The sequence below is a fragment of the Pelophylax lessonae genome (genome assembly GCF_965119305.1).
Source record: "Pelophylax lessonae genome assembly, chromosome: 1".
In the NCBI taxonomy this organism is placed as follows: domain Eukaryota; kingdom Metazoa; phylum Chordata; class Amphibia; order Anura; family Ranidae; genus Pelophylax; species Pelophylax lessonae.
Genome location: NC_138768.1, coordinates 162,180,536 through 162,204,792, shown reverse-complemented (window position 1 = coordinate 162,204,792; position 24,257 = coordinate 162,180,536). Strand labels below are relative to the sequence as shown.

Below are 24,257 nucleotides of genomic sequence, written 5' to 3'. Positions count from 1 at the left end.
TCATTCCGAACAGCTGAAGGCCTTTCAACTTCTTTACACCTTCCTGCTGCCTTTGGCAGCCGACACCCTATAGTAATTGGTGAACTTGCCAAACCAGGTGGGAATGTGTCTCCTCTCTGTGACTACATCCCCAGATTTACCTGACTTCCTGTCACAATAAATATATATATATATATATATATATATATATATATATATACACATACAGTACAGACCAAAAGTTTGAACACACCTTCTCATTCAAAGAGTTTTCTTTATTTTCATGACTATGCAAATTGTAGAGTCACACTTCAAGAGGTAGTCACCTGAAATGGTCTTCCAACAGTCTTGAAGGAGTTCCCAGAGATGCTTAGCACTTGTTGGCCCTTTTGCCTTCACTCTGCGGTCCAGCTAACCCCAAACCATCTCGATTGGGTTCAGGTCCGGTGACTGTGGAGGCCATGTCATCTGGCGCAGCACCCCATCACTCTCCTCCTTGGTCAAATAGCCCTTACACAGCCTGGAGGTGTGTTTGGGGTCATTGTCCTGTTGAAAAATAAATTATGGTCCAACTAAACGCAAACCGGATGGAATAGCATGCCGCTGCAAGATGCTGTGGCAGCCATGCTTGTTCAGTATGCCTTCAATTTTGAATAAATCACCAGCAAAGCACCCCCACACCATCACACCTCCTCCTCCATGCTTCACGGTGGGAACCAGGCATGTAGAGTCCATCCGTTCACCTTTTCTGCGTCGCGTAAAGACACGGTGGTTGGAACCAAAGATCTCAAATTTGGACTCATCAGACAAAAGCACAGATTTCCACTGGTCTAATGTCCATTCCTTGTGTTCTTTAGCCCAAACAAGTCTCTTCTGCTTGTTGCCTTTTTTTAGCAGTGGTTTTCCTAGCAGATATTCTACCATGAAGGCCTGATTCACACAGTCTCCTCTTAACAGTTGTTCTAGAGATGTCTGCTGCTAGAACTCCATGTACCATTGACCTGGCCTCTAATCTGAGCTGCTGTTAACCTGTGATTTCTGAGGCTGGTATTTCTGAGGCTGGTGACTCGGATGAACTTATCCTCCGCAGCAGAGGTGACTCTTGTTCTTCCTTTCCTGGGTCTGTCCGCATATGAGCCAGTTTCTTTGTAGCGCTTGATGGTTTTTGTGACTGCACTTGGGGACACTTTCAAAGTTTTCCCAATTTTTCGGACTGACTGACCTTCATTTCTTCAAGTAATGATGGCCACTCGTTTTCCTGTACTTAGCTGCTTTTTTCTTGCCATAATACAAATTCTAACAGTCTATTCAGTAGGACTATCAGCTGTGTATCCACCTGACTTCTGCACAACACAACTGATGGTCCCAACCCCATTTATAAGGCAAGAAATCACACTTATTAAACCTGACAGGGCACACCTGTGAAGTGAAAACCATTTCAGGTGACTACCTCTTGAAGTGTTGACTCTACAATTTTCATAGTCGTGAAAATAAATAAAACTCTTTGAATAAGAAGGTGTGTCCAAACTTTTGGTCTGTACTCTATATATATATATATATATATATATATATATATATATATATATATATATATATATATATATATATATTGTGGGGATTTGCTCTGGTAGGTAGGATTTGCGGGTGCAGAATAGAGGCAAAACAGATGGTTCTTCAAGTAAATCAGGAGTGTTTTATTTACACTTCAGGAACACAAAAGTAACAGTCTTTCTTGGTGTTAACTCACACCCAACAAAAAGGAAAACGACAGTCTTTAAGGCAGGTTTTAAACACAGCAACAAGTCCATTCACCTATGTCTCTTTGGTGCTGTTCACACACAGCAACGGATCAGTTCACCTGCTTGGAACCTTTCCAGCCTCAGCACTCACTTCCACAGCCTTCTGGTGCATGGAGATAATTCTCAACCACCTGTTAGGCTGTCTGCCTTATAAACCCCAGGCAAGACCTGGCCTGGAGCGTGGGGAGCAGCCACCCACCCACACATTAACTGCTCCCAATAAGAGCCGGCCTGGATTCGGCTTTACAGCCACACTAAAATAGAAAAAATGTCAAACAGCACTAGCTGCTGCTGACACAGAATTACCGGCTCTTATCTCACCGAGGCCAGGAACCTCGGTGACGCGTATCTTCTGTCGACCACGGATCCATGTGCCCTGCCACATACCTCCCCCCTTTGTTCAACCCTCAGGGGGTGAACACATGTCATACAGTGTGCGCGAGACAGAGCATCCGCATTTCCCTGTAGGCGGCCTGCCCTGTGTTCCACTGAGAACTTGAAGTTCTGAAGGGACAGGAACCATCTGGTGACCCGAGCATTTCTCTCCTTGGCCTGGCTCATCCATCGGAGAGGGGAATGGTCGGTCACCAGACGAAATTTCCTCCCCAACAGATAATAGCGAAGAGACTTGAGTGCCCATTTGATAGCCAGGCACTCTCTCTCCACTACACTGTATCGGGTCTCTGCTGGGGTGAGCTTTCGGCTGAGGTACACGACAGGATGCTCCTCCCCATTGATCTCCTGTGACAGCACAGCCCCTAGACCTACTTCCGAGGCGTCGGTCTGTACTATAAATCCCTTCTTGAAGTCTGGTGTGACCAACACTGGGGACCCACATAGTGCCGACTTCAAAGCGGAAAAGGCCTCTTCCGCCTTATCATTCCAGTGAACCATGACTGACTTTCGTCCTTTTAGTAGCCCTGTCAGTGGAGCAGCTAAGGTGGCAAAATGGGGAATGAACCTCATATAATATCCCAGCATTCCCAGGAATGATCTGACCTGCATAGTGGTGACTGGTCGGGGCCAACTACGTATGGCTTCTATTTTGTTTACTTGGGGTTTAATGACTCCTCGCCCAACCACATACCCCAGGTATTTAGTCTCTTCTAATCCTATTGAACACTTTTTTGGATTAGCGGTCAGCCCGGCCTTCCTAAGGGCATCCACTACCGCCTGCACTTTGGGCAGATGACTTTCCCAATCCCGGCTGTGGATGATGACATCGTCCAAGTAAGCCGAGGCGTACTGACGATGAGGTCGCAACACTATGTCCATTAGTCTTTGGAAGGTGGCAGGGGCGCCATGCAGGCCAAAGGGTAACACCTTATAATGATATAGGCCCTGAGGAGTAACAAAAGCCGTTTTTTCCTTGGCAGACTCCGTTAAGGGTACTTGCCAGTACCCTTTGGTGAGGTCTAGCACTGAAAAATATCGGGCTTGGCCTAATTTCTCAATCAGCTCGTCTACTCGGGGCATGGGATACGCATCAAACTTGGAGATTTCGTTTAGCTTACGAAAATCGTTGCAGAACCGCAACGTCCCGTCTGGTTTGGGTACTAAAACTATAGGACTGGCCCATTCACTTTTAGACTCTTCAATAACATCGAGTTTTAACATGAGTTGTACTTCTTCCTCAATAGCATGTCGCCGAGCCTCGGGTACCCGATATGGCTTTACCCGGACCTTGACCCGGGGCTCAGTGACAATATCATGTAGGATTAGAGACGTGCATCCAGGGAGGTCTGAGAACACATCTGTGTTCCGACTAATGAACTCCCTGGCTTCCTGGACCTGTTTGGAGGACAGGCTATCTGCAGCTTTTACCGTGGTTACTGCTTCACAGGCTTCAAGAGGAGGGGCTGGACCTTTTTCACCTAGAAGCCCTGGTTGGGGGCTGTCGTTCTCGGACAAGTCCCTATCTTTCCACGGTTTTAGTAAATTTACGTGGTACACCTGCTCCAGCTTCCGCCGCCCTGGCTGGTGTACTTTGTAATTTACTTCCCCTCTCTTTTCGAGTACCTTATAGGGACCTTGCCACCTAGCTAGGAACTTGCTATCTACTGTTTGCACTAGTACCAATACCCGATCACCCGGGTTAAAGTTCCGGACCCGAGCCTGTCGATTGTAGATCCTACCCTGGGCTCGTTGGGCTGCCTCCATGTGTTCCCGGACCAATGGCAACACATTTTCCATCCGTTCCTGCATCTGGGTGACATAGTCAACAACACTTTTGTAGGGGGTTGGTTTTTGTTCCCAGGCCTCTTTGGCTATATCCAACAACCCGCGAGGATGCCTACCATATAACAGTTCGAAAGGGCGAGAACCCCGTGGAAGCCTGAGGTACTTCTCGCACTGCAAACATCAGATAGGGCAGAAGCAGGTCCCAGTCCTTACCATCCCTGGAAACTACTCTTTTTAACATGTTTTTTAATAAATCTCTCGACATCTGTCTGGGAATGGTAGACGGATGTACGTAATTGTTTTATGTGAAACAGCTTACAGAGTTCTCTCATAACCTTGGACATAAACGGTGTCCCTTGGTCAGTCAGGAGCTCTTTAGGCAGTCCCACCCGGGAAAACATTTCCATTAACTCCTTAGCTATAAGTTTGACGGACGTATGTCGCAGGGGTATCGCCTCCGGGTAGCGAGTGGCGTAGTCAAGGATGACTAGAATATGTTGGTGACCCCTGGCAGATTTTGGAACCGGGCTGATTAGATCCATAGCAATTCGTTCGAATGGGACCTCAATTATTGAGAGAGGTATCAGGGGACTACGGAAATGGGGCTGGGGGCTAGTTATCTGACAGGTTGGACATGACTTACAATACTCTTCCACTTCTCTGAACACACTGGGCCAATAAAACCTCTGTAGTATGCGGTCCTGTGTTTTCTGCCACCCCATGTGTCCCCCAAGAACATGTTGGTGGGCAAGCTCCATAACAAGCTTGCGGTACGCTGTGGGCACCACCAACTGTTCAACCAGTTCACCACGGATTTGGTTCACTCGATATAACATTTCCTGTTGAACAATAAAACGTGGAAACCTCAATTCAGCCCCAGGTTTTTGGGGTTTACCATTAATTATTACAACATTCTCCCAGGCCCTGCTTAGGGTCGTATCCCGGTGTTGTGCGGAACTGAAATTTTCCCCGGAGACCTTGAGGTCTGCCAACTCAGGGCCGGATGGCAAGTCCTCCACGTCTCCCACCATTACATTTAGTGGGGTGGTGTCCCCCTCTATCACAGAAGCTGTGGTCACCCCTACCGGGGGACCTTCGGATTCAGGCTCCCAGGGCTCTGGCCTCGCAATGGAACCAGGCCATTTTGCTAGGGTTGTCCCTGTCTCAGGTTTGTCAGACCCTTTTACAGTAGGCCACAGCGCCGAAAAACCTGGAAAGTCCCTTCCGAGTATTAGTTCATGTGGCAACTTGGTAGCGACAGCCACTTCATGGGTCCACTTGCCGGCCGCTGTGGACAAAGTTACCAGCGCTGTGGGATAGTCCTTTAAGTCTCCATGAATACATACGACCCCGACCTTGCGGCCGGTATACTCAGCAGGCCTTATTAACGCCGTTCTTACCAGGGACACCAGACTTCCTGAGTCCAGCAGAGCCATCGCCAAAGTGTCTCCCACTTTCACCTGACACAGATGGTTACTGTCTATCACCTCACCAGTGCCTGTGGCGCATAGCTTTCGTGCATACAATGAGTGGCGGTGTCCATAGTTAGTCTCCATAGGCTCGTCCAGTTGTGGACACTCAGCCCTCATGTGACCTGGCTCCTGACACCGCCAGCAGACTATTGGGGCCGGGCGTGCAGGGAGTACATCTCGAGTGGGCCTCATTGCCACCAAGCGTTGGGTCTGTGGCGGAGATTTCCGGGGTTTGACTGGCCCCCTCCCCCCTGTACATCCCTGTAAGTTCTTGGTGGCCTCATAGCGCTCCACCAGGTCAACCATATCCAGAGCATTGTCAGGAGAAGCCTGGCCGATCCAGTGCTGGAGGGGATAAGGCAAGGCCCTCCAAAACATGTCAGCCAACACACGGTCCAGCATATCAGTGGGATTTAACAGATCAGGCTGCAGCCATTTTTGCAATTTGTGCAGTAAATCGTAATATTGTGGCCTGGCCGGTTCGGCCGCTTTGTAATCCCACTGGTGCACTCGCTGAGCGCGGACTAAGACATTTACGCCCAGTCTCGCCAGGATCTCACCCTTTGCGGTCGGGTAGTCGGCAGCTTGGTCATCTGCCAAATCGAAAAACACCTGCTGGGGTCCGGATGCCAGGAACGGAGCGACCACCTCAGCCCACTGGTCACGGGGTAGCTTCTCCCGAACCGCCACTTTTTTAAATATGGCGAGGTACGTCTCAACGTCATCCGTGGGAGCCATCTTAGGTATTGATGCACAGACCGCTTTCCGGACATCATGCACTCCCTGAGACACCCCAGACTTTTCCAAAGCCAACACATGTTGCAGCAGCCGTTGGTTAGTCTCCTGCTGTGCACGCATAGCCTCCTCATGTCTTTTTTTCTGTTGCAGGTTAGTCTCCCGCTGTAGCTCCATGGCCTGCTGTTGTCCTAAATTGGCCTGGGTAAGCTGCCTTATCATCTCTTCCATCTTTTCCGGTGGCTGTAGCTTAGCAGGCTTAATATAAGACATGTACAGTCACGTTCAGCAGAACAAAAACATTTTGGCATCTTACGCCAGCCTCACTGCGCATGCCCGCATCCTCCACCAAATGTGGGGATTTGCTCTGGTAGGTAGGATTTGCGGGTGCAGAATAGAGGCAAAACAGATGGTTCTTCAAGTAAATCAGGCAGCCACCCACCCACACATTGACTGCTCCCAATAAGAGCCGGCCCGGATTCGGCTTTGCAGCCACACTAAAATAGATAAAATGTCAAACAGCACTAGCTGCTGCTGACACAGAATTACCGGCTCTTATCTCACCGAGGCCAGGAACCTCGGTGACACGTATCTTCCGTCGACCACGGATCCATGTGCCCTGCCACAATATATATATATATATATATATATATATATATATATATATATATATGTATAAAAATTACAATTACTATAAATAAAAACTATTACTATACTATATATATATATATATATATATATATATATATATAGTATTTCCACTATACAGCAGTCACCTGAAGCCCCTTGACTGCACTTAGTTAATCTCCTCTATTTTAACTATTTATGTGACTTTGGAAAATAATTTGCTGCTCTTGTAATGGTCATCGCATTCCAAAAAAAGACATATATACCTTTGCAGTTGTTTTGTGTTTTGATTTTCCTTTACTGAAATTTATTTAAAGAGAACCTGTCCCGAACATAAAAACGTTCAAGGAAAAGCACAGATACTTAAAAAGAAAAAAAAATTCTGGAAATGCTTGTTTGCAGTGTTTTGCCTTTTCCATTAATAATGTTTTATTCACTTGCAATGTTCCGGATACAGCATATGGACGGACGGCTTTTCATATACGGCTTTTACTCATTGTTTTATTGTAATCAACACCAGCAAATGACATGGCTCCCCGAATCATCACTGACTGTGGAAACTTCACACTGGACCTCATGCAACTTGGATTCTGTGCCTCTCCACTTTTCCTCCAGACTCTGGGACCTTGATTTCCAAATGAATTGCAACATTTTCCACACTTCGTGATGATTTGAGGAGCCATATCATCTGCTGGTGTTGGTCCACTGTGTTTTATCAAGTCCAAAGTCAGCGCAGCCCTCTACCAGGAAATTCTAGAGCACTTCATGCTTCCTGCAGGACTTGGCACCTGCCCACCCTGCCAAAAGTACCAATACCCGGTTAAATGTTCATGGTATCACTGTGCTTGATTGGCCAGCAAACACATTTGACCTAAACCTCATAGAGAATCTGTGGCGTATTGTCAAGAGGAAGATGAGAGACGCCAGGCCTAACAATGCAGATGAGTTAAAGGCTGCTATTAAAGCAACCTGGGCTTTCATAATACCTCAGCAATGCCACAGGCTGATCACCAACATGCCATGCCGCATTGAAGCAGTAATTCATGCAAAAGGGGCCCTGACCAAGTATTTAGTGCATACTATGCTGTACATGGATATACTTTTCAGTAAGCCAACATTTCTATATGAAAAATCCTTTTTTTTTTTTTTTTAATTGATCTTATGTAATAGTCTAATTTTTTGAGGTACTGAATTGTGGGTTTTTACTAGCTATAAGCCATAATTATCAAAATTAAAAGAACTAAATGCTTGAAAGCTATAACTGTGTGTAACGCATCTATATAAAATTAGTTTCACTTTTTGAATTGAATTACTGAATTAAATGTACTTTTTGATAATTTTCTAATTTTATGAGATGCACCTGTATTTGGGCTATAATTTTATTGGACACTTTTCAGCACTTTACAATACATGAATATAATACATGAATTGCCATATAAATGAATTGGTCATACACATTTTACCACTCTGATACACAAGTTGTTATATGCAATATTTGATTGCACATTTCTAGCACTTTATGATAAATGAGCTGATATGAATGGATTATTTATAGCATATTTTTATAGGATCACTAAGGAAGGATTTAAAAAAAAAAAATCACACAACATTAGTGCCATACTCTTTTTTTGCCTTATTAACTGGATTACTCAACATGTTAGGAAATAACCATTGTACAGGCTGCCACACCAAAACATCAATCCCGAGCACAGAGTCCATAGTATAATACAGGTTTGTATGTCTGTATGTTAAAGACACCCCTGGCTCTACTACCTGTTGGACACAAAAAAAGTGATATTGACTTATAGCAGTTTCTGCTCGAAAAACAAGAGTATAACTCAGGATGGGTGGGGAGCCATGTAAAACCCTATATAATATTTGGTTGTCCTGTTGTCTGTGCATAGAATCTCCACTGTCTGGCTATATTGGCTGAAAAATATTTAGTGACCAGTGGAGTGTTGGATACCTTACCCACTTTACCAGCACCAAAGCAGCCCCAGACATTTACATTACCTCCACCATGCTTGACCGATGGCGTCAGGCACTCCTCCAGCATCTGTTCACTTGTTCTGCATCTCACAAATGTTCTTCTGTGGGATCCAAACACCTCAAACTTAGATTCATCTGTCCATAACACTTTTTTTCCAATCTTCCTTTGTCCAATGTCTGTGTTCTTTTGCCCATCTTAATATTTTCCTTTTATTGGCCAGTCTCAGATATGTTTTTTTTCTTTGCCACTCTGCCTAGAAGGCCAGCATCCTGTAGTCGCCTCTTCATTGTGGATGTTGAGACTGGCGTTTTGCGGGTACCATCTAATGAAGCTGCCAGTTGAAGAGCTGTGAGGCGTATATTTCTCAAACTAGAGACTCTATCATACTTGTCCTCTTGCTTAGTTGTGCACCAGGGCCTCCCACTTCTCTTTCTATTCTGGTTAGAGCCCATTTTCTGTTCTCTGAAGGGAGAAGCACACCCCGTTGTAGGAAATATTCAGTGTCTTGGCAATTTCTTACATGGAATAGCCTTAATTTCTCAGAACAAGAATAGACTGTTGAGTTTCAGAAGAAAGTTCTCTTTTTCTTGCCATTTTGAGAGTATAATCGAACCCACAAATGCTGAGGCTCCAGATACTCAACTAGCTCAAAAGAAGGCCAGTTTTTTAGCTTCTCTAATCAGCACAACAGTTTTCAGCTGTGCTAACATAATTGCGCAAGGGTTTTATAATCATCAATTAGCCTTTTAACACGATTAGCTAACACAATGTACCATTAGAACGCAGGAGTGATGGTTGCTGGAAATAGGCCTCCGTACACCTATGTAGATATACTCCATTAAAAATCAGCCATTTCCAGATAGAATAGTCAATTTCCACATTAACAATGTCTAGACTGTATTTCTGATTAATTTAATGTTATCTTCATTGAAAAAACAGTGCATTTCTTTCAAAAATACGGACATTTCTTAGTGACCCAAAACCTTTGAATGGTAGTGTATATCAAAGAAAAAACAAATAGGATTGTTACGATGTTATGCAGGAAGAGTGTCTGTAGAAGCATTAACTATTTGGGAAATCACAAAAGCCATATTACATTTAGATGTGTACACTGTTAATTAAAAAAGCATTAAGACACATTGTAAAAGTGAATGGAAGAGGACTGGAAGGTTTACTACCTATTAGAAATATCTATTTTAGAGAAAAGTACAAAGGTGGCAGTGTGAATTCATTCCTATGTAGAAACAAAAGAGCAAAACAGATGCAAACTACTGTACTCTCACTGTACAGCTTAATTTTATCTTCAGCCCAGCATGGGGGTTCCCCTTTCTCCTCCTCCGGTATAATCTTAGTACTGATGCCAAATGTTTCTGCCCTACCCTAGATAAATGATGTGCTCATTCATCTACTTTTGTGACCAGCACTGACCACTGTTGTCTTCAGAGAGTATCAAACCTTTGATAGAGCTGACAGTTGGCAATAATCTTCAGCCTAGTGCTCAGAACTCCATGTTACACACATTACCGCAGCGCTGGCCATCTGTGATCTCATTCTGGCAGAGAGTTTGATGCATTGCAGTAAATTGAATATTTCTCTGATAGTTCTTATTTGTGTAGAAAAAAAAAAAAAAGATGGTTTCTTGGAATTTATATTTGTGAAATTTTTAAAGAGATCTTGTAAGGCCATATTTTTTGTTTTATATTCACTTTAATACTGGCTTATACTGACCTTCCCTTTTCTCTACTTCCACTGAGGTTGCTTTCTGTGAGCAAAGCAATTACTGTGTACTTCGGGTATGTGGGAGCATGATCCAATCCCCTTCCTCTTGCAGTACAGTACTGGTACTTGCAATTTGCTGCTCATCCAGCACTGCCACATGGTGAGGAGGCCTAAGCTTTGTGTAAGCTTTAAGTTGGGCTTCTTCTCTTAAATTTTTCCAGTGAACGGAGGGGCATGGATGTGAATGAATGGAAAATCTTGCTGCTGCGGCATTAGAGTGAACCTGTTGCTTTGCCCTTAATTATAAAAGCACAGTTTCATTTTAATATTTGTACTTTTAGTTTTGCACTACTAATCTAAAAAGTTCATTCTTCTATTCCCAGATTCTCTGTGTTGTCAAAGGCAAGCATTTCCCCGTGATATGGCATGCTGGTTAACTGATGCCATGCTGAGGAAGTCTTGTCCATATGTTCAGTTGTGTTTGGTGTGACGGTTATTGGCAAGGGCCAAAAGTAGAAGTCCTTAGACTCTCACAGTAAAGAAAAACTGGAACTAAACAGCTGTCCATTAACAGGGATAGTGTTTTTTTTTTTTTTTTTTTCTAGCATGCTCTTCAGAACTAGGTTTTGCCAAAGGTCACACAATAGGATGTGTGTCTGACTTAAAAATTTAAAACAATCCCTCTACTTTTTTTTTTTTAATATACTCATATCTGCCCATCATTGAGTGACCCTCCACAGTGCCTCTTCCAGGAATTAAGACTATCCTGTAACCGGCCTTCTTGCCACCCTTGTGACATTATAACACCACTGCATTCTACTGGATCCAAGAGGACCTTACTGCTGAACAGCCATTTGGACGTAACTACATCACTCAGACAGCAACGTGGGCACCCAAAGAAAGGCCCTCCCACTTTGGAGTCCAAAAGAGTAAAGACTTGGGGCCGACATGATCGGGAAGATGAACTTGTAAAGACACATTTCCTTCACCCATGAATTAATCTTAGTAAATGTAATAGAGTCTGACTTATTGGGGTTCTGTGTGATTTTGCAGATTAGTCACATTATTCTGTGTTGTGAAACCTCTCTCTTCTGCTCTATTATTTTGGGAAAGGAGGAAGAGGGATTAGAGAGATGGTGGTACATTAAATCGTACTGCTTTCTTTTTGAGGCTCCACATAAGAGCTGTTCAGAAGATGACGATAGCCGCAGCTAAAAGGATTTAGCTAGCAGGTTAGCCAGCTGCACAGTATGAACAGCGGGATGGAATTAGAGGCACTCAGCGGGAAGACTGTGTCCCCTAACTGAGTTTAGAAGAATCATTTAAATGTATAATTGAATTGCACCTTAAAACAAATAGGATTATGATTCATATTAACAAGTGCTAAGAGTGCAGCTGTGATCAATGTGATCTGAGTACCCCTCCGTGAATAAATGGCAGCCAGTCCATCTGAATATTTTTGTTTGAACCATTCCTTGCTCACACTTCTTTCTTTTATTGCTTCGGCATCTTATATGTTCTGCTCTGGTTACTTCTCTTCTTCAATTTAGCCTTTTTTTTTGTTAAATGAATGCGTCTGAAAGAAGAAAGTGTTGAATTTGTATGTTTGTTTTTTATTCGTCACCAGGAAAACTCGGCAATTATTGGAGAAAGTGGTTTATCAAACTGGATGCAGTGAGACGATTGCTGCTGTCGCCCGCTGGTATCTCCTTAGACATTTACATGCCAAAAATGATGATCAGTTAATTGAAGTAAGCCTTTGTTCTTGGTTTAGAGACTGTTCTTGTCATGTCATTTGTATAAAATCATTAATTAACAGTGTCACTGTGAAATGATCAGACTTCTTACAGGCTTATACTAGATCCTGACAGCTGTTCCTTGTACTGTGACAATGAATACTTGCTGTCATTTTGACACCTTATTAATACAATTTTTTATGCTAGGTATTTTTTTTTTTTTTTTTTTTTTTTTTTAGCTTAAAGGGTCAATCTACCTGAAAAATTATCTTTCAGCTTAGGAAGGATCATCCTGGATTAAATCAACAATCAACTCCATCAGTTCTCAGGTGTACCTACTTGTTGTAGCCATTTTGAGGGGTCTTCCTCTCTTGACAGATTCTTAGTTTTCTATTAGAAATAATGCAGCAGAATGAGTGAGAGAGCTGCTGCAGGGGAAGATTCAACATGCGTTTAGAGAGAAAAGCCAATAGTTACAGTGGGGTCACTTAAGAACATAAGAAACTAGTAAATTATTATTTTCATTGGAGTCTATCCCAAAGCAATCAGCGCAGTTAGTAACTACGAACTAAATAATCTCACACTTCTAAATAACTCAAAATTGTGTTGCAAGCTGTGACACTAAATGGTGATTTCACCCCACCATCGATCAATAAATGAATGCAAAAAGTGAAGCGCAACACTTCTCAAAAAATGATCCACCTCCAAATGTGTAATTACAATATAAAACTATCTACAACATCAAAAAAATATACTGTATTTTCTGGCGTATAAGACTACTTTTGAGCCTCAAAAAAATCCCCCAAAAATGGGGGGTCATCTTATACGCCGAGTATAATATCTCCAAGGTAACCTAAGTATAAGTATTACCGGTAGATGTAATCTCTCAAGACGCTGGCTGTGTGGGAATCCTGTACTGGTATACAGTATGTACCGTAGCTTCGGCTACATACAGTGTACCGTGCTGAGCCAATCAGGGAGAGCGATGTATTCTATTATTGAATGCAAAGCCTGCTCGGATTGGCGGAGTAACATCAGCCCGCTTCTCTGACTCTGCCAATCCGAGCAGGTTTTGCATTCAATATTAGAATACACCGCTCACTGTGATTGGCTCAGCGCGGTATACTGTATGTAGCCTGAGCTACGGTACATACGGTATACCAGTACAGGATTCCCACACAGCCAGCGTCTTGAGATTACATCTACTGGTAATACTTATACTTAGGGTACCTTGGAGATATTATGAGAGATTACATGTATTACAGTACTTGGGGTACCTTGGAGATCTCTGAGAAATCTTATGTTTTTCAATGGTGTTGCCTTGCTTCGGAAGGGGGGTAGTCTTATACGGCGAGTATAGACCAAAACCTATGTTTTAACTTGTAAATTAGGGGGGTCGTCTTATACGCCGGAAAATACAGTAAGTCCATACACATAGCATCAAATTATTTGCAATGCCCATCAAGTATAAAAATCCATTAAAAAAATCACCGTATGGCCCACATGACATCCCTTTATACACAATAATACTTTACCTTATGTTAACTCAAACCGTTAGACTGCATCTGACACCCTGGCTTATAACCAACCGCAAGGGCTTGTCTCAACATCCTTCTAAGAAGGAGATGTCTACAGAGAGTATCCCTGGTTCCTTTTTATAGGTGCTTACTTTTGTTGTTGTTCTTGTTGACCGTGTAACCAGAGTTTGTGGAATCACTCCATGTATACTAGCATATTCTCGTAGTCTGTACCATGCCCTGTATTGATATATTTTCTCAATAAAAAGTTTGAATATTAACGTGTGTCTCAATAACCACCACCACCACGTGTATCTTCCAGAATCCACTCTTCGATCCCTCCTGTCAATGTGGAGAAGCTGCCTCCTTACTTTTTCAACCAAGCTCCCACTCTTATGCAGGGTCATACAAAGATAGAAAGCGCGGACATGGTGTACTTTGCTAAATACAATTATTTGCCCAAAAAAAAATCATCCACAGCATAAAATTTAATTCTGGTCCTCCGCCAACTCACCACCTCAGCCAGCGAGCAGCGTTATGTCACAGGCTCGACTCATCCCTCCTATATGCGTTGCACCCCAGGACTGAAGAAACCCAAACAAGGGGCACAATGGGTAAAGGAGGGAGGAGTCGAGCCTGTGACGTCATGCTGCTTGCCAGCCGAGGTGGTGAGTTAGCGTAGGACGAGTATTCAATTTTATGCTGTGGATAATTTTTATCTAGTGAGTGTTATTGCTATTTCGGGTAAATAAAGGTATATAGCAAAGTACACTATGTCCGTGCTTTCTATCTTTGTGTGACCCTACATGAGAGTGGGAGCCTGGTTGAAAAAGTAAGGAGGCAGCTTCTCTTCATTGACTGGAGGAATCGAAGAGTGCATTCTGGAAGGTGGGGATTGAGACACGTGTGTTATCTATCCTTAGTAGGTGAGCTTGAATTTCACCTGGTGGTGGAAGAGCACAAGAGTGTGAAGCAATCATACAGACACAGTGGTGTTTAATGGATTTTTACACTTGATGGACACTGCATTTGATGCTATTGTGTATGGACCTTTTTTTATTTTTTTATCTACATGGTTTTATATTAGAAGTACACATTTGGAGGTGGATCATTCCCCCCCGTCTGCCGAGTGCCCCCCTAGCAAGCATACAATGCGATCAAATGTGACGTAGTGGTGTGGGCTTTTAGGGGTAAAACATAAGGCCTCCTCATCGCCTTTCAAATGCCCTCTGAAAAATCATTTCACTACAAATTACTTTTCAGAGGGCTAACACTTGTGTAAACTTGCCATTAAACACTCATAGCTGGAGCAGATATCAATATTTGAAGATCTCTCCCTTGCTCTCCAGTTACAGCTTAAAATGTTGTATTTCTCAGTAACAGGGGACACCAAGAAAGATGCCTGACAGGGGTTCTAACCACTATTTCCAAAACTGAAAAGTTTTAACAACAGTTTCTTCTGTTCCCACATACAGAGAATCTATGTGCAGATGTTGTTGAATACAGAAATATCACCAGATGAGGGCCAAGTGACTTACACTATTTCACAGCTTTTGTTAGGATAACTAGTCAGCGAAAGTTGATTTTTGAAGCTGCTTGGCACTTGGTGAATATCCTTTGTTTAGTTTGTTTATTGACCTGTTTAGTTCAGACATTAATACATCTTTATTAGTTTCCGAGGAATAAATTGCCTGTCTTGTCCTGTTGTTTGGTCTTTGATATTAATTTGCTACTTTTCTGCTCTACTCTTTCTCTTAGGTGCTCTTAGAGAATGCCAAAGTTCATGAAGACAGCCGAGTCCTGGATCTCCACCAGCAGCTGTCCAATAGTTCATAGTGTTCTGTTTTTTGTAACCGGCCATGAATTAAACAGACTTCCTGCCAGAATGTAAACCGTTTTTTTCTTTTTAAATATCAACGTGTAATCTAATATACAACCTGCGGCATCCAGTGCGTTGTACCAGCCAGAGCTTTCCTTTCATGTTTGCCACAAAATGCTGGCCAAACAAGCTGTGTGACTCAATTATTCATAGATATCTCAGTACAATGCATTTCATATGGTTTTTAGTTCTTGCATGAATTAGGCAATGCTTCTGTTTATTGCTAGATTCTATTGTTTAGTTCAATGTATGAATTATTCTCAGGAAGAGGACTCCATCTTTTTTATGAGCCATAATATGTGAGATTTTAGGCTGAACATTGGGTAAAACGCTTTAATACATGCATGTGAACTGTCTTATCTGCCAAAGGAGGTGTCACTTTATCTAGTCACTTTTGTGATTCATACACTTCTGCCAGACAAAACAGTCAGAAAGGTGACACAAGAAAGGAGAGAGCGGCGCCAGCTTAGTATAGTACAAGTTTATTTAACACTGTTAAAATTGGTGACTCACTGTCCGAGGTTGGGTGAGACCGGTACACAAAGACTGTTAGGGTCATCCATCTTCCTCTTCCATTATAGTGGTCATAGGAGAAGGTGGTGAGGTTCCAGAGGTATAGCCGAGCCGCTGTGGGGCTGCTAGTTGTCACTGGCCGCGGCGGAGCATGCACAACAGGGCTCCGGCTGCCGACTTCTGATCCCTGATGACATCACTTCCTGGCAGGAGAAAAATAGGGGTTGCACGCGTTCAGAGCATCCGTGCTCCTTCGTCAGGCGATGGGAGTGTCTCAGGTGGGGCAGGGAATTTATACCCTGTTGCCGGACTAATTGCAAAGACATCTGTCTGTGGGGGGGCGGAGCCAAAAGACTCTAAGAAAGTCATCTCAGTAAAAACACAATTGGGGATACATGTCTCTAGGAAATCCATAAAAGTACATAAACATACATAAAAATACATGATGGTATTACATAAAAGAGGACTTATAAGAATAAATCCCATAAAAACAATACTGACATGGCCATGGGGAAAATAGATCGGTAATGTGTGTATACATCTACATGAAAAAACGGTATTGGAGGAAAAAAAAAAAAAAAAAAATAAAAATAGAAATAAATGTAAAGAAAAAAAAAAAATTTAAAAAAAAATTTAAAAAAAAAAAATGAAAAAAAAAAAATAATAATAAAATAATAAAAAAAAAAAAATATATATATATATATAAAAAGATATATATAAAAAAAAATTAAATAAAATAAACATAAAAATAAAAATATATAAATAAAAATAAAAATAAACATGAAAATAAAAGTAAAAATAAAATAAAAATAAATATAAAACTAAAAATAAATATAAAAATAAAAATGAAAATGAGAATAGAATACACACATACATATATACATATATATATACACACATACACACATAAAAAAAAATATATATACATATATATACATATATATATATATATATATATATATATATATAAAAATATTGATGGAAAAAAAAAAAAAATATATATATATATGTCACTGATAGGGAATGATGTGTGAATGTATGAGGTGTCACAAGTATATGTGCAATATTTTAGAGTGTGATATTGATTTCTAATCCCTCGTTTAGGCCTCCTGGCGCTAGAGTGTCCAGGGTATAAATCCAGTAGTTTTCTCTGGTACACAGTCGCTTGAACCGTTCAGCAGGGGGAAAGTGTGCAGGGATGGCTTCCAATACCCACACTTTGAGTCCATCGGAGCACTTGGGATGATACTCAGTAAAGTGTCGGGGGACGCTATGTTTATCGGAACCTGTTTCAACAAGGTTCCGATGCTCTCCAAAGCGTTTGCGTAAGGTCCGTATTGTACGGCCTACATAAAGTAGGTTGCAGGGGCACACGAGGCAATAGATGACATATTCCGTGGAACAAGTGTAGAAGTCAGTGAGGTGATGGGTTTTTCCATTGTTTGTGAATTCCTTTAGACCGTGTCTCACATGTTTGCATGTTAAGCACCTGGTCTTACAACATTTGTACATTCCCTTGATTTGGAGAAAGGAGGTGAGTGATGAGTTAGTTTTTGGTCTAATGGAGCGGACCTGGCTTGGTGCTATTAGAGTTTTGAGGTTTTTTGCGCGCCTGTATGAAAAACGGGGGCGCTCGGTGAGGTCTGCACATAGGTGAGTGTCTTCCTTTAGGATTGCCCAATGTTTATGGAAAATGCGTTCCATGTGCTTGAATTTACTGTGAAACTGGGTAGTGAATCGTGCAGAGGTGGAATGATTGTTTATTTTCCTTGTATACTCCGCTCTACTTTTCTTTAAATCTTCATGCAGGTAGTGGTCAGAGGCTTTTGTTATGAGTTCTTCAGGATAACCCTTTTCAAGAAATTTCTGTTTGAGTAGTGTTCCATGGTGGAGATATGTTTGGGACTGAGTGCAATTGTGTTTAAGGCGGCAATATTGGCTCTTTGGTATGTTCTGAATCCATCTGGGGTGGTGGTGACAGCTATTGTAGTGCAGGTATGAATTTCCAGCGGTGGGTTTGACGTAATTCTGAGCACTGATTGTATTATCATGATGGTATAACTCGAGGTCCAAGAAAGTGAGTTTTTCGGCATCTGAGACTGATGTGAAGGATAGCCCCATCTGGTTGTTATTGCAGTGTTCGAGAAATGGTGGTATGAGGGAGGCAGGGCCATCCCAGATGATAACTATATTGTCGATATATCGACCAAAGAAGATGAGATGAGAAGCAAAGGGATTGTTGTGCCAAATGTATTGCTGCTCCCAGTAGCCCATAGTTAAGTTGGCGTAACTGGGGGCAAAATTGGCCCCCATGGCCGTGCCTTTGATTTGGGTGTAGAACTCGCCATTAAACTCGAAGTAATTGTGGGTGAGACAATATTCTATGAGATCCAGGAGAAAGTGTGTTTGCCGGGGATTGAGTGCAGATTCATCATTCAAGAAGAAACGTACGGCCTGAAGTCCAATGTGATGTGGTATAGATGTATAGAGAGAGACTACGTCCAAAGATAGCCAGAGATATGATGGTTGCCATGGGTAAGAGGATAATAGGTCCAGTAGATTGATGCCATCCTTAACATATGACGGAAGTTGTTGGACTATCGGTTGAAGGAAATGGTCGATATAGATGGAAAAATAACTGGAGACACTCTCCATGGCTGCAATGATGGGTCTGCCCGGGGGATGAAGGGGATCTTTATGGATCTTGGGGAGATGATAAAAATATGGCCTATGGTAAAAGTCATGTTTGAGAAATGACACTTCTGTGGAGGTGATGACATTGTCCTTTGCCGCTTTTTCAATGAGGGAATGAGCTTCCACTTTGAATTCGGGCAAGGGGTCACTGGTGAGTTTTAAGTAGGTGGAGCTATCGGACAGAAGCCTGATGGATTCTTTAATGTAGTCAGCTTTATTTTGAACGACCAGGCTACCACCTTTATCCGCTGATTTTATGATGATATTTGGGTTTTTCATGAGTTCCTTTAAAGCCGATTTTTCCATAGGTGTTAGATTGGAGGCAGGGTGTGTTTGGTCATGGGATGATTGGCACATGCGGCGTATATCAGCATGGACCACTTGGTAGAAGCTTTGAATGTACGGACCTTTAGCAAATGTGGGGTAAAAAACTGATTTGGGCCGAAACGTAGTATGCTGTATGGGTGGGGAACCAGGTAGGTTTTGGGAAAGAATGGAGACGTAATCATCAGTATCGCAAGTGTATAGATCTTCTAAATTCTCTAGAGCCTGTAGTTCTTGTGTATTGAAATGATAGTTCTGTTCAGTGGTGGGAGAACTGTCAATATCATCTATATTGGGTATTGGTGATTCCTTTATACTGTTTTTGTTTTTGTTAGCTTGAATATGGAAGAAGCGTTGCACCGTAAGGTTCCGTATGAATCTGTTCAGATCTAGGAAAAGGGTGAATGGATTGGGAGCAGCTGTAGGCGCAAAAGTGAGTCCTCGGGCTATAACAACCAGATGGGGCTATCCTTCACATCAGTCTCAGATGCCGAAAAACTCACTTTCTTGGACCTCGAGTTATACCATCATGATAATACAATCAGTGCTCAGAATTACGTCAAACCCACCGCTGGAAATTCATACCTGCACTACAATAGCTGTCACCACCCCAGATGGATTCAGAACATACCAAAGAGCCAATATTGCCGCCTTAAACACAATTGCACTCAGTCCCAAACATATCTCCACCATGGAACACTACTCAAACAGAAATTTCTTGAAAAGGGTTATCCTGAAGAACTCATAACAAAAGCCTCTGACCACTACCTGCATGAAGATTTAAAGAAAAGTAGAGCGGAGTATACAAGGAAAATAAACAATCATCCCACCTCTGCACGATTCACTACCCAGTTTCACAGTAAATTCAAGCACATGGAACGCATTTTCCATAAACATTGGGCAATCCTAAAGGAAGACACTTACCTACGTGCAGACCTCACCGAGCGCCCCCGTTTTTCATACAGGCGCGCAAAAAACCTCAAAACTCTAATAGCACCAAGCCAGGTCCGCTCCATTAGACCAAAAACTAACTCATCACTCACCTCCTTTCTCCAAATCAAGGGAATGTACAAATGTTGTAAGACCAGGTGCTTAACATGCAAACATGTGAGACACGGTCTAAAGGAATTCACAAACAATGGAAAAACCCATCACCTCACTGACTTCTACACTTGTTCCACGGAATATGTCATCTATTGCCTCGTGTGCCCCTGCAACCTACTTTATGTAGGCCGTACAATACGGACCTTACGCAAACGCTTTGGAGAGCATCGGAACCTTGTTGAAACAGGTTCCGATAAACATAGCGTCCCCCGACACTTTACTGAGTATCATCCCAAGTGCTCCGATGGACTCAAAGTGTGGGTATTGGAAGCCATCCCTGCACACTTTCCCCCTGCTGAACGGTTCAAGCGACTGTGTACCAGAGAAAACTCCTGGATTTATACCCTGGACACTCTAGCGCCAGGAGGCCTAAACGAGGGATTAGAAATCAATATCACACTCTAAAATATTGCACATATACTTGTGACACCTCATACATTCACACATCATTCCCTATCAGTGACATATATATATATTTTTTCTTTTTTTTTTTTTTTTTTCCATCAATATTTTTATATATATATATATATATATGTATATATATGTATATATATTTTTTTTTATGTGTGTATATATATATGTATATATGTATGTGTGTATTCTATTCTCATTTTTATTTTTATTTTTATATTTATTTTTATTTTTAGTTTTATATTTATTTTTATTTTTATTTTATTTTTACTTTTATTTTCATGTTTATTTTTATTTTTATTTATATATTTTTATGTTTATTTTATTTAATTTTTTTTTTTATATATATCTTTTTATATATATATATATATTTTTTTTTTTTTTTTTTTTATTTTATTATTATTTTTTTTTTTTTTAATTTTTTTTTTAAATTTTTTTTTTTTTTTTTTTTTTTTTATCTTTACATTTATTTCTATTTTTATTTTTTATTTTTTTTTTCCTCCAATACCGTTTTTTCATGTAGATGTATACACACATTACCGATCTATTTTCCCCATGGCCATGTCAGTATTGTTTTTATGGGATTTATTCTTATAAGTCCTCTTTTATGTAATACCATCATGTATTTTTATGTATGTTTATGTACTTTTATGGATTTCCTAGAGACATGTATCCCCAATTGTGTTTTTACTGAGATGACTTTCTTAGAGTCTTTTGGCTCCGCCCCCCCACAGACAGATGTCTTTGCAATTAGTCCGGCAACAGGGTATAAATTCCCTGCCCCACCTGAGACACTCCCATCGCCTGACGAAGGAGCACGGATGCTCTGAACGCGTGCAACCCCTATTTTTCTCCTGCCAGGAAGTGATGTCATCAGGGATCAGAAGTCGGCAGCCGGAGCCCTGTTGTGCATGCTCCGCCGCGGCCAGTGACAACTAGCAGCCCCACAGCGGCTCGGCTATACCTCTGGAACCTCACCACCTTCTCCTATGACCACTATAATGGAAGAGGAAGATGGATGACCCTAACAGTCTTTGTGTACCGGTCTCACCCAACCTCGGACAGTGAGTCACCAATTTTAACAGTGTTAAATAAACTTGTACTATACTAAGCTGGCGCCGCTCTCTCCTTTCTTGCATCTCTCAGGGCTTCTCCACGCTTCAGCCGGCTGCCGCGGACTATAGCTTCCCTACAGTACCAAATTTTGTTCCCCCCCACGCAGCCCCATAACCCCCCCTCCCATCCACCCACATTCCTTGTACCACCTTGGGATATTAGAAGAGCGCCATGACACCCCCCACTTTCAAGAAAGGTGACACCACATTCTTTTTTAGAGGTAAGGCATTCAGTCCTTGGCTCCAAGTTTAAACCTTTTCCCAGTATGAGTGTTGCTGTTCAGAGGATTACAGAAGACTAATACAGAAGACCAATATCTGGTACTGATGCTAGTTGTATACCTTGAAATATTTTTATAGAACGCACCGGTGCATTAAATGGTATTTGTCTGGAGACTAGGACCAGGGGCCCACTCCAAATAAATTTAATTACACCCTCCTCTCGCTAATACTCATGCATGCCTGTTCCAGAGGCGGCTCTGTATATTTAACAGGTCTTCTAAGATTGCCATGTATTTGGCTCCATCCATCTTCCCCTCAACTCTGACCAGTTTCCCTGTCCTTGCTGAAGAAAAGCATTCCCACAACATAATGCTGCCATCACCATGTTTCACGGTGGGAATAATGTGTTCAGGGAAATGTGCAGTGTTCGTTTACTGTCACACATAGCATTTTGCTTTTAGGCCAAAAGTTCAAATTTTGGTCTCATCAACTTATTATTTACATATTTGCTGTGTCCCCCACATGACTTCTCGCAAACTACAAACTGACTTCTTATGGCTTTCTTTCAACAATAGCTTTCTTCGTTCCACTCTTCCATAAAGGCCAATTTGTGGAGTGCACAACTAATGGTTGTCCTGTGGACAGATTCTCCCATCTGAGCTGTGCATTTCTGCAGCTCCTCCAGAGTTACCATGGGCCTCTTGGCTGCTTCTGTAAATAATGCTCTCCCTGCCCGGTCTGTCAGTTTAGGTGGACGGCCATATCTTAGTAGGTTTGCAGTTGTGCCATACTCTTTCCATTTTTGGATGATGGAGTGAACAGTGCTGTGTGAGATGTTCAAAGCTTGGGATATTTTATATAACCTAACCCCGCTGTAAAGTTCCCCACAACTTTATCCCTGACCTGGCTGGTGTGTTTGACCTTCATGATGCTGTTTGTTCACTAAGGTTCTCTAACAAACCTCTGAGGGCTTCATAGAGCAGCTTTATTTATACTGAGAATAAATTAAACACAGGTGGACTCTATTCACTAAATAATAAAAAAAGACAAAGTGTCAAGCTAGGTGTTTGTATGAGTCACAGACTCTATGCCACATCCCTATATATTGTAAAGGAAAGGGAAGAAACCACCATCTGGGACTTTGTAGGCAGAAAAAAGAAAAAGTATAAAAAGTACAAAATATAAAAATAGTATAATCTTTTATTAATTACAAAAGTGATAAACATCACAATGCACCAGCTGATTACTCATCTATGCTCCATGCACCCTATTGATGCCCGTTTAGCCACCATGGTATATAGGATTGGCCTCTGCCTTTTTTGATCCTTGTGAGCCTCCACCTGTGCTGCACTCAGTACAACCTAGTGGCCACCATTTCCCAATTCCTATCTGGGATCAGGGCTTTGGCCTTTGGTACTTCTGAACTGTTCAATACGAAGAGGTATGCTTTACCGAGAGTAATCATGCAATCATTGAATCTGATCATGCAGTATTAAAGTGTATTGTGTTCATCCCATCTCCCTTTGAAGAAGGAATTTTCTGTATTCCAAAACATGTCGGGAAAGACAGTGAGAATCCCATCTATTCATGGGCCTATATATCAATGCGATTCAGTTTGGGTTCCCACTATATGTGGATGATATTAGAATTATTGATACTGTATTGATCCATTGTTCTTATATGGCATTGTGATGTTTATCACTTTTACGCTATGTAATTAATGATTACACTATTTTTATAGTTTGTACTCTTTATACTTTTTCTTTTTTTCTGCCTACAAAGCCCCAGATGGGGGTTTCTTCTCTTTCCTTTACTATTTACGAATTAAGTGACTTCTGAAGGCAATTGGTTCCACTAGATTTTAGTTAGGGGTATCAGAGTAAAGTGGGCTGAATTCAAATGCACACCACACATTTCAGATATTTAATTGTAAAAAAAATTTGCAAACCATTTATTATTTTCCTTCCACTTCACAATTATGTGCCACTTTGTGTCGGTCTATCACATAAAATACATTTACTTTTTTGGTTGTAAAATGACAAAATCTGGATAATTTCAAGGGGTATGAATACTTTATCAAGGCACTGTAATTCCTGGAAGAGGCACCAAAGTCACATGACGGGAGACTCAAGTGAGCAAAAAAGAGCTTTCCATTTTTTTTTCCCCCCAAGTTTGTAAATGAGTGTGAGTAATGGCTGTGGCAGGGACAATGTTTGCCTGGAGATTGGCTTCAATAAAAA

The 24,257-nt window shown here is 41.8% G+C and overlaps 1 protein-coding gene across 1 annotated transcript in view; it reads left to right on the top strand.

Annotated features, from left to right (window-relative positions):
• The window catches only part of SKIC3 (SKI3 subunit of superkiller complex), a 249,004-nt gene extending 232,969 nt beyond the window's left edge, over positions 1-16,035 (top strand). Inside the window, exons 40-41 of the mRNA XM_082272834.1 lie at positions 12,130-12,253; positions 15,514-16,035. Coding sequence (XP_082128960.1) covers positions 12,130-12,253; positions 15,514-15,591 — 202 coding nt within the window. The 3' untranslated portion in view covers positions 15,592-16,035. The remainder of the gene's footprint in view (positions 1-12,129; positions 12,254-15,513) is intronic.
• Positions 16,036-24,257: the final 8,222 nt, after the last annotated feature.